This window comes from Trachurus trachurus (genome assembly GCF_905171665.1).
Source record: "Trachurus trachurus genome assembly, chromosome: 17".
NCBI lineage: Eukaryota > Metazoa > Chordata > Actinopteri > Carangiformes > Carangidae > Trachurus > Trachurus trachurus.
Genome location: NC_139900.1, coordinates 16,447,882 through 16,467,970, shown reverse-complemented (window position 1 = coordinate 16,467,970; position 20,089 = coordinate 16,447,882). Strand labels below are relative to the sequence as shown.

At 42.6% G+C, this 20,089-nt stretch overlaps 1 protein-coding gene across 1 annotated transcript in view; it reads left to right on the top strand.

The window, feature by feature from the left end:
* The window catches only part of ephb1 (EPH receptor B1), a gene marked incomplete at its 3' end in the record, with an annotated part of 149,638 nt that extends 136,476 nt beyond the window's left edge, over positions 1-13,162 (top strand). Inside the window, exons 13-16 of the mRNA XM_083991707.1 lie at positions 8,638-8,787; positions 10,675-10,868; positions 12,039-12,194; positions 13,054-13,162. Of these exons, the coding sequence (XP_083847833.1) occupies positions 8,638-8,787; positions 10,675-10,868; positions 12,039-12,194; positions 13,054-13,162 (609 nt within the window). The remainder of the gene's footprint in view (positions 1-8,637; positions 8,788-10,674; positions 10,869-12,038; positions 12,195-13,053) is intronic.
* Positions 13,163-20,089: the final 6,927 nt, after the last annotated feature.

Here is a 20,089-nt window from a genome sequence, read left to right as displayed (position 1 = left end):
GAAAGGATTGATTCTTGAAACACTTGACTAACCAGCAAGACTTCCATATTACTCTCTTTATTCACCAATCCATCTATCTAAGGAGCCATCCATCCATGCATCCATTTATCTATCATTCCTTTTTCTCAACCTGTCCACTCCTTCTCCTTTTCAAGGCTTTTCCTGGAGCAACACAAAGGCACATCGGAACAGCATAGTCAGTGTAGATGTGACAAATGATGAGTCAGGGCTGTTCATGGCCATGATGGGTCATATGTTTCACTGTGTGTTTTTCTCTCATGGGTGAGTGAAAGTCAGAGAACTGAGTACGGTCCATGGGGTTTAACGTGCAGTTTATGGAGGAAAAATAAGAGGAGGAATAGTCGATAGGGAGGGCGTGTATGCGTGTGTGAATATGTTTCTAAAATCTGGCGTGCGGGTATAGCGTGTCAAGTCTATAACAGCTTAGACAAGCGGTGTTACCCTTTCTATTGAGTGCTCATGCCCGCAGGGCCAGAGTGAGGAGGGCAGGTATGGGTCAAGAATTTCTGCTTGTGCCTCAGCTGATGATGTGGAGAAACTGTCACTGCCTCGCATGTCAACAGAATATCTACTGTATGTTGTGACTGAGTGTGCATGTATATGTGTGGTTAGAGGAATGTGTGTGCTGTGTTTCTGGGTCTACATGCATATTCCCCAAAGGTGCCTGTCTCTCTCCCAGTGTGTGTGTCTGTGTGTGCATGTATGTGTGTGTTTGTTTGTTTGTGTCATTGAGGCTGAGAGGGGTTGAAAGGCGAGGTCACACAGAGCCAGTAACAAAGCTCATCCGTCAAATCCCTGTGACCTGAGTGACATTCTCTCAGCTCCGCTTCAGTGCTCCCACTGTGGACCTCGCTGTTGTTTCTGTCATTTGTCTGTTTTCTATTTGCATCCTTTCCCCCTTTTTCTGGCTTCAGGCCCATGCACTTTTTTTGGCTTGTCAATTCAGCTTGTAGTGAAATATTTATGCACTGAACTTCAAGTTAAGGGGACAGAGTCTCAACAGTAAACAAGAAGTGAAATGGGAACACATCCATATGGACCAGGCCAAAAGCAGATAAAGAGACTTCCACTTTCCTGCCATCTCATTTTAATTTAAGCATAAAATACAAATCTGCCTATATGTTAAACCTGTAGCAGTATAGTATATCCCAGTAAATCCTTTAGGGTTGTTTCAATGACTTCCCTGAGAAACAAAGCAAAAATATTCACTGGAATTAGCTATGACACACACACGTTCATTGAAATTTAGCTGTACAGCTAATTTCCTGCAAAGGCACAAGCTAATTTACACAAAGATCAGATGGAGTAAAGAGTGTTTAAATAAGCATTTAAACCAGGAAACGGTTGTTTCCACAGAAGCAATAATAGAACTTTCAATTGTAAATAGAGATCACACATTCACTGGCAATTAACAGCATGTGCTTCAGTCTTTGTAATTACTGAAGTTGGGGTTAGATTCTGAGTATGTTTTCTTTATTTCTCTGTATAGGTGAAGACAAGATGCAATCCTTTGATTCTCTTTGATGCTGCACAGCAGTCATTCTCCCTCTATAATTCAACAATCAACAACTAGCTTCACTGTAGGCTATTTCTGATGTTCAAAAACAACCGGTGTATAAACATACTTTGCTGAAGCTCCAAAAACAAATGTCTGCTCTTATTATTTTGTAGCTGGAACAGCACAAAATCTGTTTCTGTTTTTTTCCTCTGACATCTCCAAAAGTTGACACCTGGATCTGAATCACAGCATGTCACTCAAATGTGATGTGCAGTAGATGCCTTACTGTTTCAAACTATTCTGTTCAAGCTTGAGTACACATATACAAGCCGGGCGTGTACTTTCTTCTATTGGAGAGCATGTGGAGAAGTTCACCCTCTCCTGCACAGATCACCACTTCCACAGCCCCCCCTTAAGTGTAAGTCACCAGTGCAGTGACCAAGCATGATCCCCAGCTGGCTTCCCATCTGAGTCTTCTGCTAAACTGAAGCCATGCTGCCAGGGACCGAACCCTCATTCAGACTCATTTATAATCACAACGAAAATCCAAAACATCCCACCAACCCCCCCCCCCCCCCCCCCCCCCGTTTTGTTTTTTATCTCTTGCTTTTGTATTTGAAACCAATTAAGATATTTCCAGGCTAATTTTATTCACAATGGAGAGTTTAATTTGTTCAGTCTTGAGGTAGCAGCAGAAAAAATTCCAGGAATGGAGATGAATATGGAGGAGGTCCCTGCATGAAAGAAAGAGCAACCATCCAAAGCACTCCACCTTGATTTATACCTTCTGTCATGTTTGCCGGAGTCAGGATAAGGTGGGCATTGATTTGCCATCTGTGGCTGTTGGACGGCATTTGCATCGGAGAAGGATTCACAATGAAGTGGCTTGTGTACAATTAAATCAGTAGAGAGAGATACCTTCTCTGTTGGTGAGGCTGCGTCTCCATTAAAAAGAAGACAAAACAAAGAAAACACTTTACTGCGGAGTCACAAAAGGGAGATTCAATTTGTTGCCAATGCAATAACTTCTAAATAAGAGCATCTGCTTTTCAAAAAACCAATTTAAAATAAATAAATAAAATTCTCACATGGCCATTGTTTTTGTTTTTGTATTATTCTCATTAAAGGTACCTTCATAACAAACTTCCCATTAACTTAAACAACATGGAGCAGACGTAGCCTCTGTATTAAAGGACAAATCAGGACTGTTCATGTTGTTCTACAGTTTGATAAGACTGTCTGCATGTTAATTGCTTGTTTTCCACAACCTGTGGAGGAAACACAGGGGCGAGGTCACTTTTGAGCATTTAGCATAGAATAGTAAAAGTAAACCAAGTTTAATTTGATAGCGCCAGCAGATAACAGAGATGTTGAAGTCTATTGGTTGCAGATTCCTTGGGGGAGTTTAATTTTCTGTTTTAACGAAACACAGTCAGGTGCTAATGATGTTGGGGAAATTGGATAATTAATGGAGTAAATACTGGAAAGACAGATGATGCTCAAAGCTGAGTTTTTTCTCTCTTCTTTTTTAAAGTAACTCGTAAAAAAAACCCCATAGGTGGGTGTGAGAGGTTTTCTGAGAGAAGTCTAGATGGGGTTCAGGTTCATTCCTGCAAATCTGCAAGGTCATGTTGCTGTAGCACTCTCACCACTCTGTGGCATTGTAGGTGTAAAGTCTTGTGCAATATGTTTAAGCCAGAGAAGCTTTACAACAGCCTGAAAGAGCTGTGCCAGATCAAGTCAAAATGAGCCCAGAGAATGGCATAACAAGATCTGTGTTTTGTGTGATGTGTGTATGGATTTGAGGCATTGAGGTGGAGATGGAGATTCTACTCTGTAATACTGACAAGCTGTTAATGTTTGCCTCAAGCTGTGCATAGCTATAACAGTAAAATACACAGGCTATACTGGCTGTCATATTAATTTAATGGTAGCAACAACTTTTACTAGAATTTCACCAGTCTCACCTGGTGCTGACATAAAACTTCTGTCCTGCAACAAATCTGGTTTGTCAAGCAAATTGGTATTGTTGTTCCTCCTGTTTGACCATGTGTCTCAGCACACTCTTAAATATTAATGAATAAATGAACCACATCACAAAAATTGTGAAATATCTGTTATCTCTCTCCTTTGCTGTATTGTGGTATGACTGGATTCCACTTGCTTCCAGAAATTATTTTTTGAAATGGGATCAGAAGGCTGCGAGACAGAGGGTTCCTGGCAATATTAGGCATATGTATTTTAATCTTGATAGAGATTGAATTTTTCCAAAAGTAGAGCAATTACGAGGGACTATTCTGGGCATACAGTAATGTCTCATTTCCCTCTGTTATCTTCCCACGTAGTATGGAGAGATTTTTAGAATTTTTTGTTAATCAAATATAAAAACAAAAGCCAGTGGAGAGCTTTAGAACATAAAATGAATCTTTGATGGATGTCTCTGTCAAGTTGACCATGACTTCAGTGTATATACAGTATATTTATATACACATACACATATATGGTGAACGTCTTTCCTTCGTCAGACATTCCCATGGGTGTCTTAAGTCACCAACATCTCCGTCACTGTTCACCTTTCTTTGTTTTTTGTCGTTTTTCCCCCCCTCCTTCTATTTTACTTCCCGTCTCTATTTCGCTTGTCCTCCCTCGGCCTCTCTTTCCATCTCCTTCACTCTCTTTTTCATCCTGTTTGGGCAGACATCCAGGGCAGATCGTTGCTCTCAGGATTTCATTAAAGGGATGTTGATGGAGCACTCTCCCCAGCCTAAGTAAATGTGCTCAAGTCCATTTGAGAGTGCATTGTTTGGAAATGGATTACTGAAGTTGGAGGAGTAGCGGGAGAAGCAGGAGAAGCGGGAAAAGGGAGGAGGGAAAGATGGAGGGTTGTTGTGGTGGGGAGGGGTAGAGGGGGTTTACATATTTGACTTCCAGATGAAGGAGAACGTTTATTTGGAATTTCTAAACAGCGTATGTGAGGTGAAACAAGACCAAACTCTGGACGCTTATTTTCCAGTTACAGTTACTGAGACTGGTGTTATGCTCTGACAGGTTTATTTGCTCTAGATTTGACTTCATCCTGCAGCAGCATGTCACTGACAGTCTACATAAGTACATGCCACATTGGTTGTGTGCCGCCTCACACATTTCATATCATTGCTATGTGCATCTGGTGTGCGTGTACACATACATTACTCGGCCAAGGGACCATAACAAACACCGGTACATACACATACTACCAGGCCACATGTTTATCCTTCATCTGGCTGTCACGGAAACACACCTCTCCTCTCACCATGACACCTCTTAACCTGACAGTCCCAGCACATCTCTGTTGCAGTCGGGCTTCAGACGTAGCGCTTAGCTGTCACAGCCGGTCACAACCTGTCACAGACAGTCACAACCAGGTGGAACCAGTCATGGACTGTAATCTCATTCTGGTGACATGGGGATGACAGCACACTCCTGTGTCTGCACCAGGTTGTTCTGGACGGGAAATTGGTGTGCAAATATGTGTGGATATGTTGTCCACATGCTTAAGGTGGGTAGTAACAAAGACAAATAAAATCCTGATGTTACCAAGTGAGGTACATGGAGAGGGGGCAGCGGACTTGTTGGACTGTAGGTGGAGGCGTATTTGTTCCACATTATTTGCTTAGTGCCGACATTTATCAACCAGAAAATAGACCCATCCAGTATCTTTTGAAAATAAGGCACTGTCATCCACTTTATTTATTATTAAGGGAGTTTTGCTTACTTCAGTATCACTTGATATCAATACAGATTACTCCTTTCAAGGCCTGGAAGTTGTGCAGCTGCAGTGTCCGTGCTACGGTCTGGTTCGCCTGCACAAACTCTGAGATAACTGCCCGTGGTAATGGCAGTGTGTGAACTCTCTTTTAGCTGCATTATTTCACTCCACAAGCCAAACAGAAAACAGCTTGTTCCTTTTTTGAGTTGCCAACACAATATACCATATCCAAAGAGCTCTCCCCATGCTTCGAGGCTTCACAAAGCACTCACGCCTTTGTGTTGACATTAGGTCCGTTTTAATTCCCGTCATCACTTCTGCTACCCACCCAACTCATTCCTCGTGGTATTAACGCTCTTTCTACTGGAAAAAAAAATGCCAATACTCTTTATTATGTTTTTGCTTCCTTCCCTGCATGCATGAGCTGTTCAGCACTTCATATTATTAAAGCAGGATTTTGGCAGAGCTATCACTGGCCCACAGCAGTAATTACTACAGGTTTGCATAGCTGCCTCTGACTCACCCGCCTTAGAAATGTTATTACCAAAGTCTCTCTCATTGGAGGCACACAGGGAGCTTCTTGTGATCCTGCGTCTTTGCTGGGGCTATTTCAGTGACACTCAGCTCATATCCCAACAGGGTCCTGGGGCGTGAGACCAGATGTACAGGGCAAACGGGGAGTAATCAAGGAATGACAAAGAGAGGCTGTAATAGCGTTTTGCTAGGAGCACCTTTTTTTTCCTTCATGTTGTTCTGCGTTTATTTCATTCGTTTTTCATCTTGTGTATGTTGGTCCAAACAAAATAATTGACTCCAAGCATCGCCCCTGACAGAGTGACAGATGAAGAAGAAGGGGATTGGCCGTTTTGTATTTTCGTCGGGAAGACATTTGGCTTATATCTGTGTAGCTCCATTGCCCTTAGACAAAAGAAAGGGCAAAATGAAGTGTCCTGGGGTTTCAGTATAGATGAGATGATTCAGATATGAACAAGTCTGAGATATGAGAAAAGCATTCAAGTCGCTGGGGCATAGATAGCTTTCATTCAACTATTGATCTGATGCTCTCCATCTTTCTTTCTTGCGCTCTGTTTGTCCCAACATTGGCTAATTCCTATAGCGCTTCATATCTTTTTCTCCGCCTTGCTCAATGAGAGCTGAGTGTTGCCTCTGCGTCTTTGCAGTGTATCCATTCAGGGTCAGATGTTAAATCTCTCCTCAGTGTCAGCATCCTCTCAAAGGTCAAATCTGAAGAGGTGCACCTCTGCACCTCCACACAGCACGGACCTGCAGAAGCTACATACTACAGTATACACACAGCATGGAAACCACACTAACAAAGCTGTGTGGGGTATCTTGTGGGTACGACAGCATATCAATTGATGGCTATAATAATGATAAAAATAGAAGGTCATCTCACCGGTCAGTGCTCAGGCCCTAATTTCCTTCACCAAGGAGGTTGTGTTTGCGCTCGTTTCTGTGTGTTTGTCAGCAGGATTATGCAAAAAAGTACTGATCCGATTTGTACTGAACTTAGTGGAAGGATGGGACTTGAGCCAAACAAGACCCATTAAATTTTGGGGGAGATCCAGATCATTTACTATTAATTAGATTTTTTTGTGTTTGTTTCTTGAAAGTCTTGGAAATATGTTCTTTGACATTGGCCCTTGGCAGAAGTCTGAACCGTCTGAGAGCTGCTCTAGTTACATTAAATAATAGGATTTAATTTACATTAAATCCACCATGGGCACCACCTGAAGAAGGGAAGGGTAGCCAACTCTCATCAAATGTACTAACAATCTAATCAATTTGGAAATCTGTTTAATTACGATGTGTCTTTGTGTTTGACTGTCTGCTAAACAGACAAGACACTAGACTGCTGAGTGCATACTTCTGCATGTCTGTCACATGTAGATTATTATCTGGATCTCTACTAAAATGTACAAACTCACAGATTTCAACTCGATAAACATTTCTCATCTTTTACATTAAGAACCACACATTTCTGTGTAGCTGACAAAAATGTTGAAATATGCTGTAAAGTGAGACGTGATTAAAACAAAATCAACCAGACAAATTCAACCACCAACAGTGAATGGCTTCCCGTCTGGTCTAAGCTCCACGTCTCCACCATGTTTAGTGCATGATCCTGCTGATGAACAAACAAGCAAGCAAACAAACCAATACATACACAAAGGATTAAGTGCAAGTGTCTGGTTTGATCAGGCCACACAAAGGTTGCAGGTGCAGCAGCTCATACTGAAGGGAAGAGAGAGCCTGCCTGCCTGCAGCAAGACTGAGAATAAGGGAGCCAGAGAAAGGAGTGCAGTGGGCGTAGTTGACCTGGTGATGTCATAGGTCATAGGCCACATAGTGACACTGACCAGTGGTGCCTGGTTGTTAGGTCCATGGTCGGGCTTCAAGCAAAGCTGTGAGACCTGAGGAGCTCTGGTTGTTGAGTTTAGTTCAAAACACACAATGAGCACATTGATCTTTGGAGTCCCAGGAGGTCCTACAGCTCTTTCCGATATTCTGTGTCCACCGCTGCAACGTGGAAACACCCAGAACAGGCATTTTCTGAATCCCATTCTCCTCACCCATCTCTTGTTTCTCTGACTCTCTCTGTTTCTCCATCTACCGCCTCCCTGCCTCGCTCTCTTTGACTCCCCTCTGCCTTCCTCGCTCTGAGAGAGCCAGCAGGGAGCAGGGTGGTCTGTGTAGGTTGCTCTCTGGGTTTGGGTTTGTTTCCAACAGCAGCTTATCTGCCAATGCTCAGGTTTAGCTAATTGGCATTATTAAAGTGTTGGCAAGCTCAACTCAGATATAAGAGGTGGTGCTGTGGGGGGTGTGGGGGCACAAACAGGGATTTGTGTGTGCGCCTGTGTCTGTTTGTGTGAATGGGCGTGCATGTACAGTCATCTATGTCTTTGCCTGTGCATATGTTCCCGAGTGTGTGTCTGTGTGTGTGTGTGTGTGTGGAATTTTAAACAAGCAGCTGTCAATTTCAATCAACAGGGCGCGTGGCGTGCCTGAGGCCCAGGTAGCCCAATTACAGGCAGACACGCTCGACGTACAAGCAGAAGCCCAGGCCTATCTTCCTTTATTCAAACAGGGAGAGGAGATGCTAAATGTAATGTTGGTCGATGTGTGAAGGGCGAACACTGTTGGGAGCAGCTGCTGTGGCAGAGGCAGAATCTGGTGAATGTTTTGGCTGCTGGATTGATTCACTGGGTAGATGCGGGGTTAAAGAGCTAGATGGATGGTGGAGAACAGTCAAGTATGGCTGACTCTGTTGGGTCACCTCTGAAAGCAGTTTTTAATCTCAGATATTTCTTTCTTTTCACCATCTCTGCCTCTTTTTTTCTCTCATCAGGGTGGGAAGATCCCAGTGAGGTGGACAGCACCAGAGGCCATCGCTTACAGAAAGTTCACCTCGGCCAGTGACGTGTGGAGCTACGGCATCGTCATGTGGGAAGTTATGTCATTCGGAGAGAGGCCTTACTGGGACATGTCCAACCAAGATGTACGTTTTTCTATGTACACATCAAAAATCATTAAAAACCTTTGCTTGAGAATGAGATGATATGAAATTATGAAGAGGGGAGAAGTTTTATTAAACAGGACGTGCAGAAACGTGTAACTGTACGCACTAATGTGGCATGGCATCACCACTGATGAAGTAGCAGTTTTCCAGGAGGTTCAAGTACCTATTTCATACGATCATAAAAAGGAACATTTAAGCCGGGCTTTATCACTTTTCCCAGCTTCAGTGCAATAAAAAAACAAGTTTGAATCTGAATAAACTGCATCATTAACAGAACGTCCATTTCCGTACACATGCGGTTGTACTTCCTTTTCACCCCATAGATACACAATCAAGGATAATGCTAAGAGAGGAAGCTGTAATAAATCACACTTTTTTTTTTATCAGTTCCCATCTCATAGCATCATCACTGATGTCCTTGACTCTGACTTTGAAAGCAGACTTATTATAGCCAGACTCACACTAGCCCCTTTCCTTCCTGGTCGGCTTTTGAGAGCAGTGAATGATTGCTGAGAGCTCTGCTTTGTTCTCCATGTCCGTTTGGAAAAGCTCCATATACACACACACATACATAGACTCCCATAAACACATAGCCACCAACACAAACACACACAACCATTGGATATAGTCCCATAGCATGAGGTCTCTCTCCCTAAGCTGTCTTAGTGAGACGACTAGCCAGCCATCAGGCCTCTATGGACCCCACTCCACAAGGAGCGTCCAACCCAGCAGATGTTGCCTCAGTGGGCCAGCAGCAAACACTGCCTGGTGGGACTAATGCAGGGAGGAGGACTGGCACCACTCAGCGTGTGCGGCTGCTGAGTCCACGCACGCACATGCACGCACGCACACACACACACACGCACACACACACACACCCACTCCATATGCACCATTTGTCAAGATTCTGCTGAATTGCAGTCAACTCTAGAGTTGCCAACCTCCAGAGCAGCCTCTAATTTTTAATGATAGTATCTTTTACACTTGATTTCACATCAAACCCTCATCTTGCAACTATGCATTTTTAAGAAAAGATTACATCTATAAACTGCATGTATCTATATGTGTCAGTTGGCTTCACCAGTGTGCAGTGCAGCGACTTGTATTGTCTACAATGGGGCTTCACAAGTGTAGAATAAACATGTTTTCCTTTATCACCTCATCTTTAAGTCATTTGTACGTTTGCTACAAACCATGTTTTATGCAGATAACAAACAAAACACAAGGATCATTGAATTATATGTACTTCACCAGACCCTCTTCAAGTTCTTTCTGAACTTCATTCAACTCAGAAACACTTGAGTCTTGACTGTGACTGCCCTGAAACTCTGTCTAACAAGGCCAGGATGGCCTGTGCTGCCTTCGAAGAGAGGTGTCAGGAAGCTGTACTTCACAGTGTTAATTATATGCAATCTGCCCATTCCCCAGTGACTCCTTTCTACAACGACACTACCTCTGCTCCCCTTTCCTTCTCTTTCCTCACTCTGTCCTCCAGGAGTGACATGTGATTGGCTAGAGTCGAGTGGAAGGGCACATCAGCCTGAATGCTAACTGTCGGCTGAGGCTGAGTGACCAGGGAGAGAGCCAAGGGGAGAGAGTGTCTGTTGGGGGGGGTGTTGCTGAGACAGTGGCAAGCGTGTCAGGATTACAGAGTGGATATGCTTAATGTCATCAGACACCGAAAACTCAGTCAAATGAGTGTTTGTTTTTAATGAAGTATATTATTGACAAGCAGCCAGCTTGTAGAAAAATCCTATTAGTGACAGCAGTTGGTTGTAATTACTGTATGACTTGTGTTGTATGCAGAATTATCAGTTCTATCAGAATAGATAACACCTGCACCCCTTCCCACCCTGACTCCCTTAGGTGATTAATGCCATTGAGCAGGACTACCGTCTGCCACCACCCATGGACTGCCCCAGTGCCCTGCACCAGTTAATGCTGGACTGCTGGCAGAAAGACCGCAACGTACGACCCCGCTTCAACGACATCGTCAGCACCCTGGACAAGATGATCCGTAACCCCACCAGCCTCAAAGCTGTAGCCAACATCCCCGCAGTGTGAGTAAAAACACTTTTTCAACACTTTCTACATAAACACAAACATTCACCCTGAAGCAGACATTAAATACACACAAATATACTTTTCATCTGTTTATACAGACACTATTTACACTTGCTGTCAGCACCCAGCAAGTAGCTACATGCTTACTTTTTTATCCCCTCATAAAATAAACATGGATTCATTACTGTTGATTGCATTAAACCTGAACTTTTCTTCCCCGGGATTTTTTTTCTACCCCTCGCATTGGCCTCAGAAAGTTCACTTTTTCTACATTTTGTGGTAATACATAAATTATTCTTAGACCATAATGACAGAGAAAAAACATGTTTTTAGAGAAATTAAAACATACAGAAACATCTAATTTACATACATATTCAGAATGTTTACGCGTTATTTTGTACAGGGCCTATTGGCCTCGATTTGTTTTGAATCTTACTGGGCACGATTCTGCCGGTTTTGCAAACCTTTTTTTTTTTCCCCCATAGTTTCTCATAGATCCTCTCAAACTCAGTAAGATTGAAGACTGTAGACTGTCTGTGAACTGAAAGCTTAAATTTCTCCAATTCAATTACCAGGTTTTGGCTGGGCCGCTGAGGGTCATTCACAGACTTGTCCACTTGTTTTGGCTGTGTGGCTTTGGTTTATTGCCATGTTGTAAAGGCAACTTTTTCTCCCCATGTGAGTTAAAATGTGTGCAGTGAAGCATGTTTTCCTTCAAGGTCCCTCCTCCTGAGTGTAGCTCGGTTTACTCTTTCTTTAATTGTGACCAGTTTCCTAATGTCTGACAGTGTGGAGCATCGCTGCAGTATTCTGGGGAAGTGATGAGTGGTATCTAAGTTTATTGGCTCGTTGCAGAACTTGGCATTCAGGGCAATGAGTGAAGCTTCTCTCCTGCGATAGAGGAGAATCTCTGCTCTTTGTAAACTTTTTATCACAGAAAGATGTCAATCGATAGATGGGGTCAGAATACTTTTCAGGGCAAATAATACATAAGCACTTTCTCCTCAATCTTGCATTTTCTTTCTCTCACACACACAACCATGCAAACACTAAAAACCATAATTTTTATCCTTCTCTTTAAATCCCTCTTGCGCATATTGCATCAAAGCATCGCTATATATCTCCTCTCACCCCCCTCCTGCTTTCTCTCTCCCCCTCCCCTGCAGGCCTTCTCAGCCACTGTTGGACAGATCCATACCTGACTTCAACACCTTCAGCTCAGTAGAGGACTGGCTCACTGCCATCAAGATGAGCCAGTACAGAGACAACTTCCTCAACTCAGGCTTTACCTCCCTGCAGCTGGTGGCTCAAATGACCTCAGAGTGAGTTCACTGCCTCGTGTGCAGACGACGAGTTTCAAGCCCTTATGGCGCTTGATGGGCACACTTATATTGAAATGACTCCACGTCGAGTGCATGTATTTTTGGCTTGAATGCACGGAGTGACTCAAGTATCTGAATGATTGCATCAAACTAAAGCCTGTATGGGATATGCATAAAAATATGACTCATTAGAACAGAAAATAACATAGTCATTTTGGTGTGATTGTTTCCATCTGGGCTATTCAATTGTAATAATTATATAGATATAATAATTCAACATTTTCTGACAACAATATTCCAAAATGTGGATATACTGTAGATGTAAATCCTTTCACTACACATTTTCAGAGGCATATGCATGCACTGCTGTTTATTTGGAGAATTTCAAAGGTTGGGTCATGATAGCAATTCTCCTAGCACATGTAATATCAATAGACATAAATATTGCACTCCATTTATTTTAATTAACAATGTTGCTCGGTCTACAAATTTATGCGAAATATAAAATCCGTCTAACAGTTTTTTATTAAAAATGTATGCTCGGGGCTTGGTGGCATTTATGCAGTCTCTTTTGCAATGCAAAGCAACATAGATTACTAATTATTCTCTCAAGTGATGGAATTAATTTTGTAAATTTGTGTTTACATTTATTCAGGCTTTCCATCCTGAACTTGTTTTCATACAGTCATGTTCGGATTGTAAATGCACCAGGAAATACAATGCAATTTTTTTGACAGTATAATGGCCTCATACTCAGATGATCTATTCAATCTTCAATGTGATGGAAATCCTTCCATCTATTGCTTCAAAATATGTTCTTGGTTTTCAATTTCCTTTTACTCTGCCTCTTTCCCTCTAGGGACTTGCTGAGAATAGGAGTGACCCTGGCAGGCCACCAGAAGAAGATCCTCAGTAATATCCAGTCCATGAGGGTGCAGATGAGCCAGTCACCCATCACTATGGCATGACTACAGGGGGCGCTGTGCCACGGAACGGGCAGCATTCGCAGGACCAACAACAATGGCAGCCCTCGAATGACCCCCGATCCATCGGAACGCGCCAGAGTGGAGACTATTGTCTTAATCTAATCCACAAACCATGACAACAGGAGACCAGGGTCTACACCACCACTTGGTTAATAGCTATCACACTTCATGCAATCCACGCCAGGAGTTCAGGGTTCAGACTTGATACTGTTTCTCTACCGATCCACAAAAAGAGGACAGGCATCATTTTGCTGTGGGTATAAACAGCCATTAATGTCATTGTGAACCAAAATAACCACCAATCAGATGTCGACACAGGGAACCTCTCACAAGTTCAGACTACATGGTAAAATGAGTGATATTGTACTTCTATATTATCTGGACTAGAAAATTGTAAACAGAAGCGTGAGACACTTAGAAACAACATGTGACCTGTGATTTTATCCATTCCGTCGTCAACGTGTGCAATGAAGATGCCTTGACCTGGCCAGAAATACGTCTCAGAAGAAAAAGCAATTACCAGTAGGAACAATTAGAAGGAGAAGAAGAAGAATACAGGGATGTACAGTGGAGCACCATTTTCAACTCTCACATCATCTTTTGCTTGTTTGAAGAATTTGACAAAATGTATCGTAAATGGACTGTTGAAAATTCAGAGCTTAGTTATATTTTTGTCTTCTACCATCTGTTTGTTTGTTTGTTTGTTCGATCACTATAGCAAGATGCCGTCCACTCGTATTTTAACTTAAACACTACCTGTGGAGTCCTGGGTGGAAGGCCTTGCCAAAGGACTTCTCAGCCAGCCCCACCCAGATTCAGAGAATATAAATATGTTTATCTCTTGCTAAATATGATTATATCTTTCATAATAAACCTTCATATTGAAGGTGATATGTATGATTATGTATGTACAGAACTCTCTGCTTGCATTTTTGGCAAAGACATGTTTGTTGACTAGATTGTGATAGACACATGCAATGTGTGGATTCCTACGGTGCCCTGGTTCCCTTCGGACGACTGAACAACGGACACTTGGCTTGTTCCAGGGGCACAAGGACAATCCTGTTTGAATCTGACCTGAGGGAAATGTTAAAAGGAATCATGGGCGAAGAATTGGTATTGTAGATCTATATGAAATTTTGCTGTAGGAGTTAAAATAATTGACAAAATTCCATTTATTGGAGATCATGTTAAATGTGGGTGTACACATGCTGTCTCTTGCTGGTGAGCACTTACTTGTACAGATATGATTTATGTTATTTTTTTCTTTTTGATCTGTTGTTGTTTGTATTGGGAGTGCTCAGCGCCATCCAGAGGGGAATTAAACACTCCGCCTCGGCCGACCCAAATCCATGGTAAGTAGCTACTGATCACATAGTAAAAACACTACTTAACTTCAAATTGCTCTATATCGGGCGGATTTTATTTTGGGCAAATCCAGTTAGTCTTTCTCATGGGTGCCGCAAATATCTTGGCCAAGGCAAGAGTCTGAGATGCATGGCAGTGGGTTAGACTAATCAAGGCACTGGAAATCGGAGTGAATCAGCATCACTTGTCTACACAGTGAAACTGAACATCTGGGCTGAGGTTTGCCAACAGACGCCTGATGCCATTCCGATGAACATGCAGACTTAAACTGCCCACACGAGCACAGCGCTCGCAGTGCGGCACAGCCTCCCGTAGACTGCTGACGACAAACTCTCTCACTCTCACTATATGCAGCTGCCATGTGTGTAGGCAGGATGAGTGCAAACTGCCACGGTGCCACCGAGAGTTTCACACTCTCTCTATAATTATAAGACGTAGAAATTAGTTTTTGGAAATGTTTCCTCTGGTTGAACTGGAGATGTCTACGTTATTCCCAAATGAATGTCGTGGAAGACTATGAAATTAAATGATGAAATTATTAATTAACTATGAAATTATGAATTGTGACGTTTTTTTCTTTTATATCTTGGCATTGTGCTTCATGATTGGACTGGGCAATGTGTTTTTTATTTTGTCCCCTCTTGCTGGTAACTGACCTGTCTCCAGCTTTGGGAAAGTGTTGATGAAATGTGAGCCACTTTGGCCTTTACAAATTGAGAGCAAACTGACCTGAGTGTTGCTCTGACAATATTCAGCTGTGGCTGTATGTCAAAGGGAGTCTCTTAAGTCTCCTAGCTCACAGACAATTATCATGAGCTATTGTAGTATAAATTCTTTGCAGTAGCTTTGACCTCACTAAAATCTTTTGGCCCTATTTTAAGAGAGAGATGAGTGACGACAGTTCTAGCTACCTTGCATCCAAAATTAGAAATTGATGGCAGGCCCATTAGCAGATTATTAAGTATACTCACCACCCTCAAGTTATCCTCCCCCTCCTCTGTCTGTCCTGCCCTCTCTCCTGGCTACTCCAGCTGGCTGGCAGATCTCCAGCTCATTTATCCTGGGTGTAACCAAGCTGTCCTGGGCCAGGGCATGGGCTGGGGCTGGGCTGAGCCAGGCTGGGCCAGAGCTGGCCTGAGAAATGGTTGGCTCCATGCTACAGTGGGCCCAGGCAGGGGTGCAAACATCTGCTGGGACCCCCATCTGACAGGCATCAGCCACAGGGTGGGAGACTGATGGGACCATCAAAAAATAAACATACACAGCCGCACTGAGCAACCGTTAATTATGTTATTCTCATGTCTGGTTTCTAGCCTGATGCTTACTGAAGACAAAAGTGAGCAGAGACCGACTGAGACTGAGTGTGTGCATATTATGTGATAAAGAGAGAGGGATGAGTCAGTTTACTGGAGGGTGGGGTTACAGAGCAGGAGCGGCATATAGAAGACATGGTTAGATGAAAGTCAGAAACTTAAGTTAATTGAAGCCAATCAGCCACTCTCGCCTTCCAGTGTAGTTTATATGGCAACATCTTATTCAATATAGAAATAATTATAGAATGGTTTATGTCTTTAGTTTGTTAATAGAAAATACTGCAATCAAGCAACTGGATTGGCTCATGGACAAAATCAATTGCCTCTTCTTTGCAATTCTCTGAGTCATTGATTTACCAAGTATTCCTAAATATAATCACATACTCCTTGAGATTGGCATAAATCCCTTTCACTGAAGCCACTGATTCAATTTGAATGCATTAGTCCTCCATTCAGCTCCGTCCTATGTATTTGCTTTGCAAACCAAGAGCCTGTGAATGAGATGATAGAATGTATTCATTATGCAACAGTGTAATTCTTTCTTTCTCCATTCGCTCTGTTTGTCTTCTAAATATCTGACTGTAATGACACTCCAGTGTGATGAATGGAGAGGCGCTTTGCCATACCTCTCTGAACGTTGTCTCATATGGAAGCCATTCATCACACGGTGATACAAAACACAAGAACAGAGCTTGTTAAATGTTTCATGGTGCTGTAACTGTCTGAGGAGTGACCAACGATCCTCTTAGTTGCTAAATTCATGCCTGTCATTTATAGGTCAGAACAGTGGAAGCCGTGTTCACCTGCAATAACGTGACGTGACTCTCTGCAAAACTAAACTTGTTAAACTACTCCATCCTCTTTTTTTCTTCTGTTACAGACTGCAGACTGAGAGATTTACACACAAATAAAACAGCATCTACACGGCACTTCATGTCCACACACACACACAAACACACATTCACACACATTGAAAACCCAGAAGAATTTGCTGTCGGCAGCCGGTTGGGAGGAAGACCAGGACAAATGGGACCTTTCCATGACACCAGTCACAACCTCCGTCTATGGTACACAATGGATGGTGAAGCTGAATATGCGTGTGCACATGTCACAGTTTGTTTATTTGTGTGCGTGTGAGAGAGACTGATTTCATGTGTGTGCATAGGCAGATTTGTGTACAGACATTTATGTGTGCACAGGTACAATGTTTAAGAGTGTGAACGGTTCCTTTCCTTTTTGTTTCTGTTTCTGTATAGCTACCACTTGTAAATTGTGACAAGTATGTGTCAAGAGTTTGTAAGCTGTAACTTTCTGAGAACTATTGTACTAAAATGCACTCAATAAAGGCCTTGGAAAACAAGTCAATCACTTTATGGTGTGTGACTCAGTGGGTGATAATTCTGTTTTCATTAATGGCGAGTCAAAAAAGCAAGGGAGGAAGGGTTATTATCCAGTAACACTACTGTCAGCGCTGTGCATGAATATGACGTCTAATGCTTGGTTTCATAATGGCTGAGGAAATAAACAGCTTTTTGTCAGTGCCGGTCCGCCTGGCAGCACGTGTTAAAAGCCATCAGCCACTAATAAACGGGCCGTCACTGGGATTACACGCAACCCCAAAAATTGGCTCTCCAAGAAAAGTGACAATATTTTGACAAACTGTTGGAAATTATCCTCCCATCAAAACTCTTCCCGCAGTCTCCAACACATAGTTAGCCATGCACATACAGTAAAAGACAAGTAGTTACAGTAAGCTCGTAAAGTCTCGGTTGCCAGGGACTTGCGGAGCACTTCACACGGGAAAGTGTTGCACAGTAATGATATGGTTAATGAGGTGAGTCAAAAGATACGGGAATGTATCCAACTCTCAGCATTCCTCCATAACTGTTTATTGACTCTAATTGATTGATAATATCCAGCTTCATATTAGCAGGGGGACTGCTGTGCTGGGCCTGTGCCAAACAGAGAGGAAGCCAACAAGATTCGTGAAACAGTCAATTTTCCATCTTTTCAAGTTTGTGATGGCGCCTCAGTCGTCACTTTGTCCTTTTGAGGAAGTGCTGAAAGTGTCTGCTGCTCTCCTACAGATCTTTTGACAGAGATACCCAAGCGGTGACAACGGGGGTATCTCTGAATTAAGCTTGATTCCAAACGCAAAAGTCAGATTATTTCTTCCCAAAGATAATGTTGTGGCTCACAGAAGACAAACTACTATGGCTTGGATCTGTCTATATCTGCTTGTTTGCAGACATTGATCATACAAACTTGTATATGTTAAAAAAAAAAGGTTGGTGGAGGGGGGTCAATGGGCTCTTTGCACAGCTCCACTACTTCCTGAACTTAATGCTGCTCCTTCATTTCCTGTTTTACATTATTGGACAACCTGATTAATCCAGGTGTGTCTGACCATTGTGACTACTCAGGCACACCTGGATTAATCAGTGTGTCCAATAATGTGAGACAGGAAACAAAGGAGCAGCATTAACTTCAGGAAGTAGTGGAGCTGTGCAAAGAGCCCATTCAATTATGATTCACAACATTTCAGCAGTAAGTATCAAATGATGTCCAACCTGCTGCTTAAAGCAGTTAACACTTTAATTTGGCAGTGTCTCTTACTACCAACAAAAAATATCTGGTCTGTGTGTTTTATCAAAATGGGCAGCAAATGCCCATGGGTATTGTCGTATTTAGAGCCATTCATCACCGCAAAATGACAGATGAAAAGAAGAAAAGAAAGTCTCAGAAAAGAAGCTGTGATCATTAATTGGTGTCCATAATCAAAACCTACAGGACTGTTACATTATCTAAGAAATTACCGTGTTTCTGTGTCAAGTTTAAAGACCTATCTGAAATGTGAAGACAGCATGTGGGAAATTATTTCCAGAACCAGCAGGTCTTACCAAGTCTACAGCACCAGATTTGGAAATGTAGTCAGACACATTTTTTTTAAAGAAAAAGCTCAGACAAATTGAAGGTGATTACCCAGACTGGCCATAACATTTACAGGCTGCCCTCCTTGTTCAACTTTGACCTTACAGTAAATGTGTTGCAGCAGTGCACACAGAGATTTCCTGTGCAATGAAGGACCAACATCAGAGGTCAGTTCAAGTGAAGTGGTTTTCATCATCTGAATAAACCTACAGGTTTTTTTTTTTTACAACCTGTGGTTGTCACAGCTCTTTTCTCTTGGCCCCCTCATACTTTGTTGCCATGGTTCCAGATCTCTGTAATTACTCCAGATTGTTATTGTTACCTATAGAAAGACCCCAGTTGTATAAAATGGAAAATTATCTTTAATGGCTGAGGTATTTGTCAGGAAATACTTAACACTACTTAACACCCTCTCTCATACTGCTGCATGTTTCACAGGAGATGCCTTATTGCTCAGGAGACAGTTCAAGGTCATATGGATGGTTTAATTGCACTTGTAGGGCTCCACTAATAGTTAAAGGGATGTAATGACCATTGATATGGTGATGTTGTTAATAGCATCCTTCCCCTATGCCTTTAGCTTAATTGGGCCTGTTTGTCACTTTAATCAGAGCAATTAGAAAGACAGAGGAAGATACTGCCCTCATGACGAGCAGCAGTACATTACATTAGGAGTGAAAGCTGATTTGTGTGTGTGTGTCTGTGTGCAAGAGAGATGGCAGGGGATAGACAGATTGCAGCTGACACAGAGCCAAAGAGGTGAAGACGGACACGAGGGCAGAGCCGGTTCTCTTAAACATATACTTCACCCGCAACAAGGTGTTTATCACAGACAGAGGGGTAGGTTCATTTTATTTCACATTAAAGTCACAGGAAGTTTGAAAAGTGACTTCTCAGCAGCAAATCTTCACTTTAATCAATATTCCCTGAGCAATCACCTGCGAGAAAGGGATTGGTGCACAGCGGGGAACCCCTGCTGAGAGAAGGGGAGAGAGTTGGAGAAAAAGCAATCCATCCAGCGGTGCAGATCAGAGTGTGGGAGTAGAAAACTTGGAGGGAATACTGAGTGAAGGACAGTGTAGGAACATAATGAACTTACGACCATGGCACGAAGACGATGGCACAGAGACAGAGTCCTGGCAGGAAGAGGGAGAGAAATGGTAAAGGCGAAGGTAGGCATTTCTCGCATACGTTTTTGTAGCTGTGTCCTTAAAGCACCGGTGTGTGTGTGTGAGCATTTCTAAAATATTTATTTAGCAAAACACAGAGAAATACCAAAACTCGATCCCCGGTGACT